The sequence below is a fragment of the Miscanthus floridulus genome, chromosome 1, assembly GCF_019320115.1.
Source record: "Miscanthus floridulus cultivar M001 chromosome 1, ASM1932011v1, whole genome shotgun sequence".
Classification (NCBI taxonomy): Eukaryota; Viridiplantae; Streptophyta; class Magnoliopsida; order Poales; family Poaceae; genus Miscanthus; species Miscanthus floridulus.
In genome coordinates, this window is record NC_089580.1 from 166,921,830 (window position 1) to 166,942,722 (window position 20,893).

The 20,893-nt window shown below is 41.1% G+C and overlaps 1 protein-coding gene across 1 annotated transcript; it reads right to left on the reverse strand.

Moving 5' to 3' along the window:
• Positions 1 to 271: 271 nt before the first annotated feature.
• On the reverse strand, positions 272 to 3,054 carry LOC136501000 (protein MODIFIER OF SNC1 11-like). Its single transcript, XM_066496491.1, has 6 exons — positions 2,703 to 3,054; positions 1,220 to 1,279; positions 997 to 1,122; positions 854 to 911; positions 674 to 727; positions 272 to 571 (listed from the first exon to the last, which is right to left on the reverse strand). Exons 1-5 carry the CDS (start codon positions 2,933 to 2,935, stop codon positions 698 to 700), a joined length of 507 nt encoding a protein of 168 aa, XP_066352588.1. The 5' UTR covers positions 2,936 to 3,054; the 3' UTR covers positions 272 to 571; positions 674 to 697.
• Between the last annotated feature and the right edge of the window lie 17,839 nt (positions 3,055 to 20,893).

The following is a 20,893-nucleotide window of genomic DNA, read 5'->3' on the forward strand; positions in this document are numbered from 1 at the left end:
TATCAAGACAGGAGTGCTATGAGCAACGGGAAGCTCCATCGGTGTCGCTACTGGACCGCGCCCCACTATGATGCTACTTCTACTCCGACATCAGTGGCAACATCACGGCGGCACCATAGCCGCCACTGCATGCGGCAAGGTACATCACCAAGTCCTTATCTAAATTATGTTTTACCCACTAGATCTACACCTAGATAGTCCTAGAGATCTATCATTGGTATCAAAGCCAAGTTCTAGTGAGTAGATCCAGTTTGAGGTATAAACAGGAAAGAAATCAAGAAAGAAGTGATTCAAATCGGATCAGAAACCCCAACCCTAACCCTTAACATTAACTAGTCCAACTGGGGTACATGGAAACGAAATCATCCACCAAATGGTATCGGCAACCGAAGGTACATGACCATCCACAAACCAGGCAGCAAATCTAGCTACACTGCCAGTGCCCAGCAACTAAGAAAGTCATACACAGTAAACATCACTTCAGCATGACTGGGAAACACGTGACCCCGTTCATGCAGTTAGTGGTGTACAAGCTATGGCTTCACCAAAAGTCTCCTAGGATATCTGAGACCTGCAGGAGACGAGGTTGATTTTTTTTTCATGTTAGGGAAACTACAGCAGCAAGTCTTGGCAAGGAAAACGTTGTTCTGGGAGGGTAACGGCGTTGTCTAACCTCATCAAAGGCGGAGTGCTGAAATCAAGCTGTGCCTGTAACAGCGGCTGCGTCCTGTGTCAATCAAATACAAACAGATGAAGACAAGAGCCAAATAAAAACCAATTGGAGGTGAAAGTTCTGAACAAAATCATGTGGGCCAGGTGCCCAAAGTTCTTCACATAACCATGTAAAACATACCGCCTTGGAGCTGTCTTTGCCATTTTCCCGAGCTGATCCACTAGATGTATCTCCAAATCTGATGAAGTTGTGAAGAGATGAGCTGGTTTCTAGGTTCCACAGAGAATAATCAGGAATGATATGACACTGTTGCATTCACTAACCTTGCTGCTCTGGCCTTTCTTTTTTCTTCTTCCGCCTTGTCAACATTTGTGCCCTGACCAAATCGTTCCAGACGGGCCTTTTTCTTAGCTTCCTCATCTGAAGAAGAGGATGAGGCAAGGCCAAACCTGGCAATTCCATCCATTTAACCAAGCATCAGTTCACTACCTGGGAGCATATAAAAAACCTAGAACGAAATTAGAGGATTTTCTAAGATTAACACACCTCTCAGCCCTGGACTTCTTCTTCTCTTCCTCCTTTACACTTGAAGATCCAGTCCCAAATCTTGTAGACAAGACAAGTGAAATGCAATTTACTTAGTAATTGTAATATATATCATATGGAAAGTTGATCAGCCAAACAGGAATGATCAAAGTTTGGAGTATGCTCAAACAAACACAAAAGAGCAGAGGCTCTACTAAGCTTGGCCCTTGAGTGGATTGAAAAGTGAAGTCGTGCTTGGTTTTAAGCAGCAACTCAACTTTATCTAGAACTTACATGAAACACTAAACAAATGAATAGATTATATATCTGTATGAGACTATTTCAGTGTAAGCACCCCAAAAGCATACAGGGCATATTTAACATTGTATAATGAAGTTAAACACGTCATATGCAATTAAGAGTTCAATAACACCACATCATCATTTTATTAGCTATATAATCTTACCACTTAAGTAACAAAACTAAGGGCCCTTTTGGCACAGTTCCGTTGGCTCTGGCTTGCCATTCTCAGGTGAAGACAGTTTTCCCTCTTGCTAAAATGAACTAGTAGCCAATGGAACTGTAGCAGGAGCTTGAGCCAATGGAAACCATGCCAGACGGGCACTAATCTAGCACACTCGGATCTGACTATACTGAGTTAGAACATCAAACCCAAAGTTAAAAACTAGAAGTAGGCCATAGGCTTGATGGCTCAAATCTACACACTTATAGCTTAATTAGATAGGCAATATACCAAGAAAGCTCCATACCTAGAAACGAAATAGACTGATATATTCTGAATTTTATTTACTAGATCTTGCATCTAAATGTCCACAATCTTGTATGGTCATCTAAAGACTGGGCACCGATGAATTAAACTAAGTACCTAAATCTTTTGAACTCCTAACTGCCTATCCTACACAACAAACACAGAAACGATGGATGCAAATCTAGGGTGAAAATTCAATACATAGGCAGTATCAACAATCAAGTAACTTAGTTATAAACTGCATGAAACACTTAAAACAATAAAACATCATTCATGCAGGGAGCTAGCTGCTTAGGTCCTGAAATGCACTGAAATCTCTATGAACAACAGAATTGGACACCTCATTGAATAACGCAGAGCACAGAATTGCTGCAACATCACCCCCACGTGCCTTGCAACATCATGAATAACTGCAACCTCAGAAGAACACAGGTAGAGAACTGAAATGTATGGAGCTAGACCTTGTCCAAGTACTTTATAGTACCCTAAAAGCCTAAAGTGTTGGAGCTAGACCTTATCTTAAGTACTTTAGTACCCTAAAAGCCTACAGTGTTGCAATTCAATACACACCCAATGACCAAAACATGCATGCTGCAATACCGCACATCTATTTTGTTAGGAGATTAGTGACAATGTGACATATTGTGCTTGAATAAGCACTTTCCAACATGAACTTCGGGATTTGTTAGGACAAATCCTCTAAACCCTAGTAAAGGGGATCCACAGAACACTTACCTCTCGGCGCGACTGCTGCGCTTTTCCTCCTCTGACATGACCACTGGCGTCCCAAACCGCTCCGCGCGGCGCATCTTCTTCTCCAGATCTGTGGCCCCGGCGACCGCGGTTGCAGCAGCGGTAGGGTTTTGTGCCGGTGTTGAGGAAGCAGCGCTCGGAGCCGCCTCTCCGGTGGCTGCGGCCTCCGGGGCAGGCGCGGCGGTGTCCGCGGTCTTGGAGCTCTGAGTTGCCATCACCGACGGAGAGGGTGAGAGCTCGGCGGGGAGCTCGCGGTGACGAGAGGAATTTCTTTTTGCCTTTCTGTGTGTACGCGTCGCTACTGCTCTTTCTTTTTCCCTTTTCCAAAATTACAATTACAGGACACGAAAGCATGCGGTTCGTTATTACGGGTTCAATCGTTGAGTTTGCTAATACTGCTCTTGAAAGGTTGGCACCTGGTTATCCATGACATTTGATCTTTTTAATTATTTTTCTCAACTAATATCATCATATTGTCCTTAGGGCTTCAATTGACATGGGATAGGCCGCTGACAGCTCGCCTTGCCTGCCTGGCTGGGAGCGGTCTGGGCTGGCTGGCCAGCCGCGCCTAGGCATAGCTAGCCACACCCTTGGCTGGCTGGCCGCCGCCTAGACATGGCTGGTCGACGCCTGAGCTGGCTGGCCACCATGTACAATTTAACATGTAATATAAATTATCAAAGATAATTCATACACAATTACAAGTAAGAGATAAAACCATGAATTTAGCACAAACGAGCCCATCTCATAAAACCATGATTCTAGCATAAATAAGTTTATCTTAGAAGACCATAATTTAGTTCCAAACGAGATCCAAGTCATATGAAATAAAGCATGAGTTTACATCTCATCACAACTAAAATAATTCATCCAATGTGTAGCTCTCTTTTTGGAGTCATCGTTTTTTTGGTGCTGTCGCGGTAGACATCCTCACAGGACTAGTGGTGTTGGTTTGTAAAAATATGTCCTCTCCTAATAATATCGTAAGCTTGCTACACATAATATGATATGACAATTATATGTATGGAAAAATCAATGTACAGTAAATATATTAATATTCCTTACCTTCTGGTGACCATTCCTAGAGTATCCCGTTGGATTTCTTCTTTAGTCGGCCTTCGTGGGGTGCTAGGTTCTGTTGGCGCAGCTTTTGTAACATTCTTTCTAGGTTGTCTACGCTTCCTACAAGTAATCAAATAAATTAATATTGACATTTTCATTTAAGTTTCTTAATAAAGAAAATCAGTTCTTACCTCTTTTTTGCTGTCCCATTTAGTGGGCGCTTGGCACTAGCTTGCCTGCGACCTTTTTCTCCATATTTTTTGCAAGTCATAGGTCCTCTAATCATCTTCTTTCCCTTTCCATTTGTTAGAGTAGTATCATTGTTCTACATTTGGGAATACATTCTTCACTGCATTTTCCAAGCCCTTGCAAGCAGCAGAACAAACAACAAGGAGTGAAGGATCACCTATAGCCTTCTTTAATTGTTCTATGAACCAAATCCAGTTGTCTATTATTTCCGAAGCTATGAAGCCATAAGCGAGTGGATACATCCAATTGTGACCATCAACTGCTATAGCTCCTGCCAAGTGACCATTCCACCTTCCATTAAGTGATGTAGCATCTATGCTCAAACGAGGCCTACAACCTTCTAAGAAACCATCAATGCATGGTTTAAGAGCATAGAAAAAAACGATGGAAATATACTTGACCATCCACCTGAAGTACCTCAATCTCAACGACACTCCCGAAGCACCGCTTCATTACCTCGGCCTTCCACCTAAATAAGAGCTCAAAACTCTCTTCCCATTTGCCATAAACCTCATCAAGAGCTCTTTCTTTACCCCGCCATACAGTGTCATATGTAATTTGACACTTGTGATATGTCTGCAACTTCTTTTGTAATTCCTTAGCACCAATATTTGGATCATCTCTAAGGATACTCACAGCCTTGCTTGCTACCCACTTCAGATTTGGAGTTGTAGTTATCTGCCTCATGCTAGACACACATGTATGGTTATCGACTAAGACGGTTACCTACAAAACAAAAAATCAATGAGTGTTGACATAGAATTTCATCCCGTGCCGAGGGCACACGAGCAAGCTGAAAGGGTCTGCTCGATGGAGCTGGAGATCCGCCTAGCTTTAGTGCAGGGATGGTCGATCCTGCACACTCCTCCCGAGATGTGCCAATTAATTTGACCCTATAATTGATAAAGAGAGAAAGTTTATCAGTAATTAAGGGTGAAATATGCTGGTGTTGCCAGATAGTCCCGAATGTGCGGCTCTGAGAGCCGATATGAAAGGAGATCGACTAAATAGTCAATTCTAGCATATCCATAAGAATAAATCGGTTAAAACTCATAGGGTTGTGTAAGAAGAATCGATTATCGTTCAAGATGAATATCATTCTTTGGACAAATATTAGTCAATGGCAATAAGATATCAGCAATAATTAATTCATGCTAAACCAATGACTACAAAATCAACCAAACTCCTTTATAAAAGAAATAGTTCATCATCATTCAACCATTTAATAGAAATAAATCTAATGAACATGTTAGATCTCATCTATCGCTATAACCAGTGTGGCATGAGACAGAATCATGTAGGCCGTAGAAACAACAATAGACTTGACGACCCTAACTTATTACTAATATCAATGGGGCATGAGGCAGAATCATGCAGGCCGTAATACAATAATAAGATCATGGGGCTAACACATCTTTCAACCTATCGCTACTTCAATGATCTCGTGATACAAACTGTTCGTGAAAGCGCTTGATATCGACTAAAACAACCGATTTAGGCATAGCGCACAGTTAAGATCATGCCCTCTTAGGAATAGATCTACCAAATAATGATCCCCACTCCATGGTGCTAACAGTGGGGTATGAGGCAGAATCACACAGGCCATGATAACGAGCTATGGAACAGTTTTCGCTAGCCAATAGATCTACTCAAGATCAAACATGCCTTAATCGCACGCTATACACGATCAAGATTGATGTAAAATAGCCGATAGAACATAACTCATTATTTAAAATGCAGATTATATCAGTTTAGATTAACAAACAATGGATTAAAAAAGATGTAAGGCCGATCTAGATCAATCTCAATCAGGTAAAGTGATATTGCTATAATTAGATAAATAATGGAAGCAATAAGCAATATCGATAACTTAATGAATCTATCCGAAAAGAACGCCACCCTTAGATAGAGCTGATAACTTGACCTTAATCTAGTTCGAGCAGTGGAGGTCGACTGAATCAATGCAGCCATACTTGAACTAGACAAAAGTTGATAACTAACTTATACCAGAGTCGCAGTGGAGGTCGACCGGATCAATACAGCAGTATGAACAGAGGTATAAGCCATGACGGTACTTACAGACAAGTAGTGGAGGTCGACCAGATTGATGTAGCCATACTTGCTGAAAAACTCACCGAGATTTACTCTACTCCTACTCCTAAGGGGTGACTAGAGCCAAAAAAGTAAATAACTGGTATTTAATTGATTGTGTGTCCTTTACAATAGTCGAGGTTTGATATTTATACCCGGGACCTGCACATGACTCCTTTCTAAGCATGACTCATCATAATTTTTGACCCTAGAGAAAACATTTCTAATTTAAGATAACTTAGACTCTAATCTTTTCCTTTTTGTAGAGTCCAACATGTCTTGTCCTGGCGTCGATCATAGCCTTCGTTGTTATCCACTGGTGCTATCTGAAGAAAGCCGATTCCAGTTTCGCATTTGAATCAGCTGGTTCTGATATGCACGTAATTGATTCCTTGATGACATGATCTTTGAAGTTTTCGATTCCCTGTGACTCTTCTTCCAAATTTTGGTGTAAACACATGCCCTCCAATTTTGAAATAAAAGTAATTTTATTTCAAAATTATCACGTCTGTGCCCCCGATAGGTCCATAGTCACGGGTAAAGATGTCATAGAACTGACCAATTTATAAGAGTACAAGTACAATGGCAGCCCGCAAGCGGTCGCACTGTCATACTTGAACCCATATAAACCCGGTAGTCCGTCGAGTACCACGATGGGTCTCGATAAACGATTTACAACAACCAAGATCGTACATAGTTCAACATACATGCCACATATTACATAAAGTTCACAGATACATTTCATCATTAGAGTACAAATAAAAGTTATTACAAACCGAGTTTGATAAATAAAGCGGAAGCAATTAAGTTTGAAAATAAAGTTTCCAACATAGTTTGATATAGTGCCAAGTAGGATCACGGTCCACAAAAGCAAAGATAGGGATTAATAAAGAAGCCTGCCCAAGGCTTACTCCTCATCCACGGCGGGATAGAAGCAACTCTTGCAATAACCATGATACACAGTGCCATCTACAACAGTGGGAAATAAAACCTTGAGTACGAGAAGGTACTCAGCTAGACTTACCCGTCATAAACCAAAAATAAATGACTCCAAGGATTATGCAAGGCTGTATAAATGGAGATAGCTTGACAATATTTTGCATAAAGGCAATTAACTTAGTCGTACAATTCGAATTCCTTTAATAAGTTAATTTTAACTATCCATTTCTATATTAGCAACTATCCTATGCTAAACACGTGGTATATCATTTAAAAGCATATAATAGTAACCATAGCAGGTATTGTACTTCTATATTCATTCGAACCATCATGTTCCATAACACAGTTACTACGATATTGGGACTAGCCAAGTTTCTCACTATCCGGGAGAGACGGTGATTCGAATCGATTTCAACCAGCTAGGAATTTATTCCTAACACAAACCAAGGCATACCACGCGAAGACAGCCTTAGGTCACCTTTGGTACAACTCAGGTCTACATTTCGTGGGTTCGTACTACGCTGCACAATCTGGAACACCAGATGCTAGGACATTCAGGCCTAGCCTGCCCTTGGGCTTAGTCTGATCGTTCCCTAGAAGGAGCACACAACAAAACGGGTCTCGGCCTGAGTTGAATTACTCAGCTTCACGGTCGGAACGAGTTATTCGGCCAGCTAAGTGAGAGGCATGCGTTCAATCTTGTCAGAAACGCCAACAACGGTACGGTCCTTAATCGACATAGACGGGGATAGATCCACACCCAAGACCTCCATGTCTTGTTGCTCCTCTATCGACTTCCCGCTCGGTCTCGATTTTCTTTTACCCCATGGTTCTGTTCCACGATAGTAAATATAGTCAACCGTGCTTCGGTATCCACCTATATCTCTCAGGTGATAGGACATCACCCGACTTCTACCGATCTAAGTATGGCTAAGCATATATTCGATCCTAGACCTATACCGGTTAAAGGTGTAATATCTAGACAAGGAATGTATATGCATCAAGTGGTTCCATTCAACTCTTATAACCTAATACATCAATCATAAATACGCAAGTAATTATTTGTAAAATACTGGGAGACTTAGAATGCTCTGGGGCTTGCCTCGCAGAAAAGAAGTAGGACGGTGGTCAGGACACTCTGGAAGCTCTTCAGGATTCTGCTCCACGCCTTCAGGAGCTGCGACTTGAGGATTCTCCCGCTGGTCCCCTTCCTCTGCTTCTTCGAAGTCCAGCAACGTTATCTCTTCCTCTGATTCTAGATGCATGAATATGGCATAAGGTATTACGAATGCATACATGTGTACAAGTATAGCATGATGACACATGATGAATGCATTCATATAAGTATTCGTAACAGTATGGTGTTAACAAGTGCATCATGTTTATTGAGTAGGTGCATATCTCTTCTCTATTATTTAATTAACTACTTCCACAATGCATCCACTATATCACAAAATAACAGCTACTTGTTTTACTCATAACTGGAGTTCTATTAATCCAAATATAGCGATCCTAGACTTTCTAGAAAGCTTATAAAATTACCTACAACTTTGTTATTAACCATTTTTACAGCAAACATCATTTTTAATATGCAACTTATCCAACTCCAGAATCTGTCCGGAATCCTTTTAAATTTGCATTTTAAAGCAACAATACTTCTACTTCATGTAATCACTCAAAGTTTGACAACATAAAGCCTACCAACAGTTTAAGCATACCAAATACATTCAAAACAATATAATGGTGAAGCCTAAACTATTTCTTTATATGCCTTTATTATTTTATTTGGATACATAGGTTAAATAATAAACATAAACCAGATGTACTTCATAAATTCTCAAAAATTTACAGTGCTTTACTAAGGTTACTAAAAGACTACTGTAAAAGTTTCATGCCATTTTATATAGTAAAACATTCTATACAAAAATGACAAGATAGAAAGGCTTAAAGTAGCATAAATAGAAAACCCTAGTGAAAAGTGTCAAGCAATAGATTTACTATTTTTCTTAGCATCCTCATGGTACTAGGATTACCCCCAACAAATTTCATGAATTTTGGATTCATAAATAATTTATAAAAATTCATACAAGGATTAACTATTTATAAAAGAAAAATCTATAACTATAAATCTACCCATGCACTGATCCTCAAATTTTTACCAGAGCTCATACATGACAAGAATAGCTTACCACAAAAATTTCATAATTTTTGGAGCAAAAGAACTCTAGATATAAAATAAACAAATTTGCATGCATTCAAAAACACATTTCAAACTTCCATTTAAATCTTCCAAAAATTCTATTGTAAGTGCCAAGAATATATTTTTCCTAAATACTACACTTCCTAAGGAACATAACCAAATTTATTTCACAATTTTTGAAGCTACCAAACTAGAGATATAAAAATCACAAAACAATTCAAAATCTGGAATCAAATGACCTATCCTATCTCCTGCTGTCGCTGACCGGTGGGACCCGTCGGTCAGAGGACCCCACATGTCATCGAGACAAGAACAGAGTCGCTACGCTGCGCTACAGTGGCGCGGCTAAAGTTCGCCGACGGCGAACTTGCCGGTGGTGACATCATCACACGATGATCTACTCAACCTGGCGCATCGATTGAGCTACGTGGGTGGCCTTCTCATCGGTGCTAGCAGCGGTAGCCATGGCGGGGTGGAGGTGCGGGTCAACGGCATTACGCCGATGGAAGCTACGATGACTCGATCAAATGCTACACCAAGCATCATAGAGCTACGACGAACCTAGCTAGTGCTCTAGCGTGGCCTAGGGTGGTCTGGTTAGGTGGGACCACGGCGACGGAGGTGACGGCGGAGCTCCGGTGAGGCGGTGGGCGGGGCTGGAGCTTACTGAACACCGGTAGCGGGCACTGGGAGGAGCAGTGGGGTGCTCGGGAGGCGGTGGTGCTGTTGCGGTGATGGAGAAGCGACTAGGCTAGCCGGTGACTAGCAATGGTGATGGTGGCGAGCGGTGCTGCCAGCGACGAGGGAGAAGGTGAAATGCGAAACTGGAGGCACAGCTAGGAGCGGGCGGGTGCTAGGGTGATAACATCGGGCTCAGGCGCATCGTGGCCTGCGTGGTCAGGGCAACGGCGACACGTGGCCAACGCGACCTCCACATGGCGGCTCTGTCCTGATGCCAGTCGGCCACCGAACGGTGTCGATCAGTTCGTCAGTTAACCCCGATACGAGCCTAACAGCGAGTTTTCATGACGATTCATTAGCTAATCCGTGGCTCTAACGTGCAAACACTCTAAACCGAAATGGTAAACCTATGTACCAGCTACAATTCTCTTTTAGTGAACTCGTGCTAAATCGCAACCAAGACTGAGTAAAATCACCCCCAAAGTCAGCCTGTCAGTCGGTCAGTGAACACGACTTAGAAAAATTTGTATAAGTGTTGAAATGTTGATTTTGCTGATTCTTGTGAGACCAATTCAAGCATGTTAGAAGCTAAATCAGTCAATGACCCAAAAATAAAAGTTGTTCCTTATAGCAAATACTACAACTTTGCTTTAGTGATCTCCTCCATGCAAGGTCTCTAACACCTAGTTCAAAATTGGTCAAACATGTCACATTTAAAGAGTGGTGTGCTTCAAACCATGGCTTAATGACCTATTTACCCCTAACCATGAACATCAAAGTTTTTCATAATGATACTCTAAACATGTTTAAGCAATTTGCAAGGTCATTCAATCATTTCATGTATTAGTCACTCATAGAGCTATTTAGTGTAATCACATGAAATATGACTTAAGTCTTGATCATGGGAAATGACATTCATAAACTATGTTCCATTTGCTAACCTAAGTGTTGCCAATATATTTTTGTGACTCAAATCAACCATCTACATGTATACACTCATGATCATATGCATAAACACATGGAGACATGAAATCATGAGAAAAGTTGCATATGTTCAAAGAAACATGCGATAACAGGCAAATGTTGCAGATGTTTCAATCCAATGTTTCAATTGTAAATGCTTGTTTATGAATGCTTGATGATCATGCTCATGTTATGCAAGTCAAGTTATGCAAGGCTAACACCTGAGGTGTTACAGCCCCTCCCCCTTATAAAAATCTCGTCCCGAGATTTGCAAGGCCTACCATTCTTAGAAAAAGGCGGGATAAACTTCTCGTAGATAATCTTCTCTTTCCCACGTAGCATCTTGTTCACTATGATTGTTCCACACCACCTTATAGAACTTAATAATCTTACTCCGTGTTACTCTCTCCATCTCCTCTAATACTTGAATTGGCTTTTCTTCATAGGTCAAATCCGATTGAAGCTGCATGTTGGTGGGTGCAATAGCTTTCTTAGGTACTCGAAGACATTTCTTCAACTGAGAAACATGGAAGACATCAAATATTGCACTCATCTCTGGTGGAAGTTGTAACTTATATGCAACATTTCCCTTTCATTCCAAAACCTTGTATGGCCCTACATATCTTGGCGAAAGCTTCTTTTTCATCCCAAATCTCTTCACACCTTTCATGGGCGATACTTTCAAGTATACATAGTCACCCACTTCAAAAGTCAGTGGTCTCCTTCTTCTATCGGCATAACACTTTTGCCTTGATTGAGCTGCCTTCATATGTTGTTGGATGATATGTACTTGCTCTTCGGCTTCATTGACAAAGTCAATACCAAAGTATCTCCTTTCATCGGGCTCAATCCAATCCAATGGAGTTCTACATTTTCTGCCATACAATGCTTCAAATGGAGCCATTTTGATACTCGCTTGAAAACTGTTGTTATAGGAGAACTCAGCTAAAGGTAACCATTTCTCCCATAAACCTTTTGAAGATATAACACAAGCTCTAAGCAAATCTTCTAGGATTTGGTTCACTCGCTCCGTCTGTCCTGAAGTTTGCGGATGGTATGCCGAACTTCTGATTAGCTTGGTTCCCAAAGCTTGGTGTAAGTGCTCCCAGAAATGAGCTATGAACTGTGGTCCTCAATCTGAGATTATAGTCCTGGGTACTCCATGTAGTCTCATGATCTAGGAAACATATATCTCAGCGTATTTACCAACTATATACCGTGTGTTCACGGATATAAAATGTGCTGACTTGGTGAGACGATCAACAATAACCCATATTGAATCGTGACCTTGTGGTGTCATTGGAAGGCCTCTGATAAAGTCCATGCTGATTTCCTCCCATTTCCATCCTGGAATAGGCAATGGTTGAAGTAATCTGGTAGTTTTCATATAGATAGCTTTTACTCTACTGTAGTTATCACACCTAGCAACATAGGCTGCGATCTCTTTCTTCATCTTAGTCCACCAAAAATGGATTTTCAAATCTTGATATATCTTACTACTACCCAGATAGATAGACAATTTGGACAAGTGAGCTTCATCTAAAATTTGATTCCTTAGTTCATGGTCTTTTGGTACCACAAGTCGATCCTCAAACCATAATACACCTCTTTCGTCCAATCTAAAATGTTTGGTTTCTTGCTCTTGCATTTTTCTCTTGATGTGACTTATTCCTACATCTGTCTACTGTAGCTCTATGATTTTGCTCTCAAGTGAACAACTGATCATGATATTGTGTAGTACAATAGGATGTAACAAGTTGAATCCATCTTCCAATAATGCTTCCACAGTGTTGCAATGAGACTTCCGACTAAGTGCATCGGCTACTATATTTACTTTACTCGGATGGTAATGCACTTCTAAATTGTAGTCCTTAATCAATTCTAACCATCTTCTTTGTCTCATGTTCAGCTCTGGTTGGGTAAAGATATACTTGAGACTTTTGTGGTCAGTATATATATGACATACATTGCCCAATAAATAATATCTCCATATCTTTAATGCATGAATAACTGCTGTAAGTTCTAAATTATGTGTAGGGTAGTTGACTTCATGTTTTCTCAATTACCGAGAAGCATATGCAATAACTCTTCCTTCTTGCATAAGCACACATCCCAAACCTATTCCTGATGCATCACAAAATACATCGAAAGGCTTTTTAATGTCTGGTTGTGCTAGCACAAGTGCTGTAGTCAACAAAGTTCTGAGGGTGTGAAAAGCTGCTTCACATTCTAGTGTCCATTTGTACTTCTCATCTTTCTGAAGTAGTCTGGTCATAGGCTTAGCTATCTTTGAGAAATCTAGAATGAAACGACGATAATATCCTGCTAACCCTAGAAAACTCTAAACTTCATGAACCAAAGTTGGGGCTTTCCAATCCATGACCTCTTGTACTTTTGATGGGTCTACAGAGATTCCATCTCGTGATAAGATGTGACCTAAGAAAGGTACTTTGCTCAACCAAAATTCACACTTGCTAAATTTCGCATGTAGCTTATGCTCCCTCAATCTGGATAAAACAATCCTCGGATGCTCTTCATGATCTGACTCATTTTCTGAATAAATCAATATATCATCGATAAACATGACCACGAACTTGTTGAGCTCGGGCATGAATACCAAGTTCATCAGGTACATGAAGTAGGCTGGAGCATTTATTAGTCCAAAAGACATAACCAAATACTCATATAAGTCGTACCTAGTAGAGAAAGCAGTTTTAGGTATATCCTCTGGTCTGATCTTTATCTGATGGTAGCTTGATCTCAAGTCAATTTTAGAGAATACCTTTGCCTTCACTAGCTGATCGAACAAGATGTTGATGTGAGGCAATGGATATTTGTTCTTGATGGTCATAGCATTGAGTGGTCTATAATCTACACACATTCTCAGTGACTTGTCCTTCTTTTTCACAAACAAGGCTAGACATCCCCACAGAGATGAGCTAGGTTGGATTACCAATACCAAATTTGAACTATAGGTCCATTACATGAATAAAGGTAATACATTAAGTACTTATACTAAGTACTACGTGATCTAATCCTAGTCATGATCACTATCGAGGTCAGAGATAGGATCATCTCCTTCCTCAGGCTCCTCATCATCATCTTCTTCCATATCTGGACCATCCTCTTGATCCATCTCTGCGGTTCTAGGTGAAACATAAGGGTGGAGCTAGTTATTCAGCTGATGAACCTCCTCATGTAGGTTGTCGTTGTACTCTTCCGCATTGGCCAGCTGCTACTCCAGCTCAAACTATCAAGCTCTCAGAACATCTTCTGCGGACCAGGCTACATTCCTCTGGTGAGTTAACTAAGCCATCTCTGCATTGAGCCTCTCAATCTCGACGTCGTGCTCCCTCTGAAGCTGATGTCGGTCCTCGCGGGCATGACCAAGAGCACCAGACACACGTCTTAGGCTACCTTCTACTCCATCTAACACCTTCATCACTATGAACATGGCGCTCATGGCAGGGTTATCACTGTTCTGCCCTTCTGCTGCACCAATCTCTAAAGATCTTCCTCTTGCCTGCTGCCATAAGTCAGTGGAGGGGTTGCCCCTCGGAAAGACTCCAACCAAAGCGGCTGCCAGCTCCTGAGGAAAACGATCCATGATATCTCTTAGTATCCCAAAGGCTGCCCTGCCAGCTGCTTCTTCAGCAGTCCTACTAGTTGACTCATAACACCAACCTGTCCACTTAGAACTGTCACCTCGGGGATGAACAACGGCCTCCACAGTAACCAAGAGACCCTCCCCCAACTGCTCATTCGCCCAGAAGTAGCGGGGCTCCATTCCATTAGGATAACCTACATAGCTGAGCACTCTCCACAAGAGTGTAGGCATCCCAAACTCTCCAAGAAACGTGTGGCATTGACGGGTATGTGGAGCAAGCTGACGGCGGGGAGCTCTACCTCCGGTGGACTTGTGAGCGGTCTGCTTGGTGCGTGCCATCTGCACCATTAACATGTACCACTTGGTGAGAGACTAGGCCATAATGGAGAAGAGTTACATATCCGAGTAAGAATTTTATAAAGGAAGAACAATTTAATTATGGGAATGGTAATTATCATGATGCATGCTCGTTCCGTACGTCCTCACAAACTTAGGAAAAATTTGTTTCTAACGGTAGACATGGTGGCATACACACGTTCTCTCATAAATAGCGTAACTAATCGAGCTACATGGTTCATTGTTAGCGTACTTGCATAAAATTTCATTTCAGCCCTAAACCCATAATGAAATATGCAGAATGTAATTGTAAATACTTCCATATATGTATACCCATACATATACTTCCGTATCAATCTACCCGACCATAATTTAAACCTACAATTAAATACGTACCATATACACATGAAAGCATGCATACATAGCCGTACCAAAGCTAACTCTCCCCGACCGCACGCTCACATCTTGCAGTCATATACTCATCATCTTACCTTGGCATAGAGGCATTTGATCCATACATTACCACTCAAGTGAATGGCATCCATACAATAGCACGTCGTATGGACGACGAAGTAAAAACCCCCATATTAGTACTTAAATAGCCACATAATAGTCCTTAATTTGGGTATAAGGAAAGTGATCATTGGCACACTTTAGATTTCAAATACCTATTATATAACTATTAGTTGCTAGTGAAGGGTTTTTGGAAACAAAAAATTTTGTTTTAAATACACATGTGACAATTAACGTTGAATCTTGCTCTGATACCAGCTGTCGTAGAACCGACCAATTTATAAGAGTATAAGTACAATGGCAGCCCACAAGCGGTCGCACTGTCATACTTGAACCCATATAAACCCGGTAGTCCATCGAGTACCACGACAGGTCTCGATAAATGATTTACAACAACCAAGATCGTACAAGATTCAACATACATGCCACATATTACATAAAGTTCATAGATATATTTCATCATCAGAGTACGAATAAAAGTTATTACAAATCGAGTTTGATAAATAAAGCAGAAGCAATTAAGTTCGAAAATAAAGTTTCCAACATAGTTTGATACAGTGCCAAGTAGGATCACGGTCCACAAAAGCAAAGATAGGGATTAATAAAGAAGCCTGCCCAAGGCTTACTCCTCATCCACGATGGGATAGAAGCAACTCTTGCAATAACCATGATACATAGTGTCATCTACCACAATGGGAAATAAAACCCTGAGTACAAGAAGGTACTCAGCTAGACTTACCCATCATAAACCAGAAATAAATGACTCCAAGGATTATGCAAGGCTGTATAAGTGGAGATAGCTTGACAACATTTAGCATAAAGGCAATTAACTTAGTCATACAATTCGAATTCCTTTAACAAGTTAATTATAACTATCCATTTCTAGATTAACAACTATCCTGTGCCAAACACGTGGTATATCATTTAAAAGCATACAATAGTAACCATAGCAGGTATTGTACTTTCATATTCATTCGAACCATCATATTCCATAACACAGTTACTACGATGTTGGGACTAGCCAAGTTTCTCACTATCCGGGAGAGACGGCGATTCAAATCGATTTCAACCAGCTGGGAATTTATTCCTAACACAAACCTAGGCATACCGCGCGAAGGCAGCCTTAGGTCACCTTTGGTACAACTCAGGTCTACATTTCATGGGTCTGTACTGTGCCACATAATCTGGAACACCAGATGCCAGGACGTTTAGGCCTAGCCTGCCCTTGGGCTTAGTCTGATCGTTCCTCGGAAGGAGCACACAACAAAATGGGTCCCGGCTTGAGTTGAATTACTCAGCTTCGCGGTCGAAACGAGTTATCTGGCTAGCTAAGTGAGAGGCATGTGTTCAATCTTGTCAGAAGCGCCAATAACGGTATGGTCCTTAATCGACACAGACAAGGATAGATCCATACCCAAGACCTCCATGTCTTGTTGCTCCTCTATCGACTTCCCACGCGGTCTCAATTTTCTTTTACTCCATGGTTCTGTTCCACGATAGCAAATATAGCCAACCATGCTCCGGTATCCACCTATATCTCTCAGGTGACAGGACATCACCTGACTTCTACTGGTCTAAGCATGGCTAAGCATATATTCGATCCTAGACCTATACCGGTTAAAGGTGTAATATCTAGACAAGGAATGTATATGCATCAAGTGGTTCCATTCAACTCTTATAACCTAATGCATCAATCATAAATACACAAGTAATCATTTGTAAAATACTAGGAGACTTAGAATGCTCCGGGGCTTGCCTCGTAGAAAGGAAGTAGGGCGGTGGTCAGGACACTCTGGAAGCTCTTCAAGATTCTGCTCCACACCTTCGGGAGCTACGACTTGAGGATTCTCCTGCTGGTCCTCTTCCTCTGCTTCTTCGAAGTCCAGCAACGTTATCTCTTCCTCCGATCCTAGATGCATGAATATGGCATAAGGTATTGTGAATGCATACATGCGTACAAGTATAGCATGATGACACATGATGAATGCAATCATATAAGTATTCGTAATAGCATGGTGTTAACAAGTGCATCATGTTTATTGAGTAGGTGCATATCTCTTCTCTATTATTTAATTAACTACTTCCACAATGCATCCACTATATTACAAAACAACAGCTACTTGTTTCACTCATAACTGAAGTTCTATTAGTCCAAATATAGTGATCCTAAACTTTCTGGAAAGCTTATAAAATTACCTACAACTTTGTTATTAACCATTTTTACAGCAAACATCATTTTTAATATGCAACTTATCCAACTCCAGAATCTGTCCGGAATCCTTTTAAATTTGCATTTTAAAGCAACAATACTTCTACTTCATGTAATCACTCAAAGTTTGACAACATAAAGCCTACCAATAGTTTAAGCATACCAAATACATTCAAGACAATATAATGGTGAAGCCCAAACTATTTCTTTATATGCCTTTATTATTTTATTTGGATACATAGGTTAAATAATAAACATAAACCAGATGTACTTCATAAATTCTCAAAAATTTATAGTGCTTTACTAAGGTTACTAAAAGACTACTTTAAAAGTTTTATGTTATTTTATACAGTAAAACATTCTATACAAAAATGACAAGACAGAAAGGCTTAAAGTAGCATAAATGGAAAACCCTAGTGACAAGTGTCAAGCAATAGATTTCCTATTTTTCTTAGCATCCTCATGGTACTAGGATTACCCCCAACAAATTTAATGAATTTTGGATTCATAAATAATTTATAAAAATTCTTACAAGGATTAACTATTTATAAAAGAAAAATCTATAACTATAAATCTACCCATGCACTAATCCTCAAATTTTTACCAGAGCTCATACATGACAAGAATAGCTTACCACAAAAATTTCATAATTTTTGGAGCACAGGAACTCTAGATATAAAATAAACAAATTTGCATGCATTCAAAAACACATTTCAAACTTCCATTTAAATCTTCCAAAAATTCTACTGTAAGTGCCAAGAATATATTTTTCCTAAATACTACACTTCCTAAGGAACATAACCAAATTTATTTCACAATTTTTGAAGCTATCAAACTAGAGATATAAAAATCATAAAACAATTCAAAATCTAGAATCAAATGACCTATCCTATCTCCTGCTATCGTTGACCGGTGGGACCCGTCGGTCAGAGGACCCCACATGTCATCGAGACAAGAACAGAGTCGCTACACTGCGCTACGGTGGCGCGGCCAAAGCTCGCCGATGACGAACTTGCCGGTGGTGACATCATCACACGATGATCTACTCAACCTGGCGCATCGATTGAGCTATGTGGGTGGCCTTCTCATCGGTGCTAGCAACGGCGGCGACGGCCATGGCGGGGCGGAGGTGCGGGTCGATGGCGTTACGCCGGTGGAAGCTACGGTGACTTGATCAAATGCTACACCGAGCATCACAGAGCTACGACGAACCTAGCTAGCGCTCTAGCATGGCATGGGTGGTCTAGTTAGGTGGGACCATGGCGACGGAGGTGACGGCGGAGCTCCGGTGAGGCGGTGGGCGAGGCTAGAGCTTACCGAACACCGGCAGCGGGCACTAGGAGGAGCAGTGGGGTGCTGGGGAGGCGGTGGTGCTGTTGCGGTGATGGAGAAGCGACTAGGCTAGCCGGTGACTGGCAATGGCGATGGCGGCGAGCGGCGCTGCTGCTGCGGGCGCTGCCAGCGACGAGGGAGAAGGCGAAATGCAAAACTAGAGGCACGGCCAGGAGCGGGTGGGTGCTGGGGTGATAACATCGGGCTCAGGCGCATCGTGGCCTGTGTGGTTAGGGCAACGGCGATGCCCGGCCAATGCGACCTCCATGTGGCAGCTCTGTCCTAATGCCAGTCGGCCACCGAACGGCATCGATTAGTTCGTCAGTTAACCCTGATACGAGCCTGACAGCGAGTTTTCATGACGATTCATTTGCTAATCCGTGGCTCTAACGTGCAAACACTCTAAACCAAAATGGTAAACCTATGTACCAGCTACAATTCTCTTTCAGTGAACTCATGCTAAATCGCAACCGAGACTGAGTAAAATCACCCCCAAAGTCAGCCTGTCAGTCAGTCAGTGAACACGACTTAGAAAAATTTGTATAAGTGTTGAAATGTTGATTTTGCTGATTCTTGTGAGACCAATTCAAGCATGTTAGAAGCTAAATCAGTCAATGACCCAAAAATAAAAGTTGTTCCTTATAGCAAATACTACAACTTTGCTTTAGTGATCTCCTCCATGCAAGGTCTCTAACACCTAGTTCAAAATTGGTCAAACATGTCACATTTAAAGAGTGGTGTGCTTCAAACCATGGCTTAATGACCTATTTACCCCTAACCATGAATATCAAAGTTGTTCATAATGATACTCTAAACATGTTTAAGCAATTTGCAAGGTCATTCAATCATTTCATGTATTAGTCACTCATAGAGCTATTTAGTGTAATCACATGAAATATGACTTAAGTCTTGATCATGGGAAATGACATTCATGAACTATGTTCCATTTGCTAACCTAAGTGTTGCCAATATATTTTTGTGACTCAAATCAACCATCTACATGTATACACTCATGATCATACGCATAAACACATGGAGACATGAAATCATGAGAAAAGTTGCATATGTTGAAAGAAACATGCGATAACAGGCAAATGTTGCAGATGTTTCAATCCAATGTTTCAATTGTAAATGCTTGTTTATGAATGCTTGATGATCATGCTCATGTTATGCAAGTCAAGTTATGCAAGGCTAACACCCGAGGTGTTACAAAAGAATCTTGATCTAGGGTCTACTATTTGTTGCCGTCTATGTTAGCTCATGAGCCCATGCTTCAAAACTTTTATGAGAGCATCATTGCTTCACGGGCTCTTGGATTCATCCTTCCAGGCCAGCTATAAAAATGTCTATCCGACCTTGGCAAGAGCAACTCGATAATTCAGCCATGTTTCTCTTCTATCTTCCTCCTTAAGTGCTCCCGACTCCACTGGACCCTCCATGGTCTATCCTTTTGCTATGAAGATCTCGAGCGGTTAGAAGAATTCTTGTGCATAGGGTGATTGTGTCTCCCATCTTAGTACCTTATCGAGCAAGAGAATCAGCTACTGCGGTTAAAATAATCCTTGTGATATCGCCTGGGTCTTCTCTCTATGCTCGCATAGCTGTTCTAGTGTTTGCAAGGGCCAAAATGCGTGGACACTTTCCCCTTGTCTACTTAATCAAATGCCCATCGAGAAAGCTACAAGCTTCTTTCTAGCGGCTTTCCAATCACCGAGAAATCAGCTAGGCATCTGTTAGATAGGCGGCTTTCTTCTTCTATCGTGATTTTATCAATGGGCTGATGTGACTCGGTTTATGATGACTTTTGGCCATGTGGGGATTCAAACTCGCTTCAATCCAAAGAAACTTTGGTGGGCTGATTGCTAGTCAATGTAAATCTTTTGTATCTATCTCATGACATTCTATAACTTGGGAAAGCAATAAGTCTGAATCTGTTATCTCTTCATTATCTATTCCCTGAATTCTTGGAGCATTGATCCTTTTACGTATCT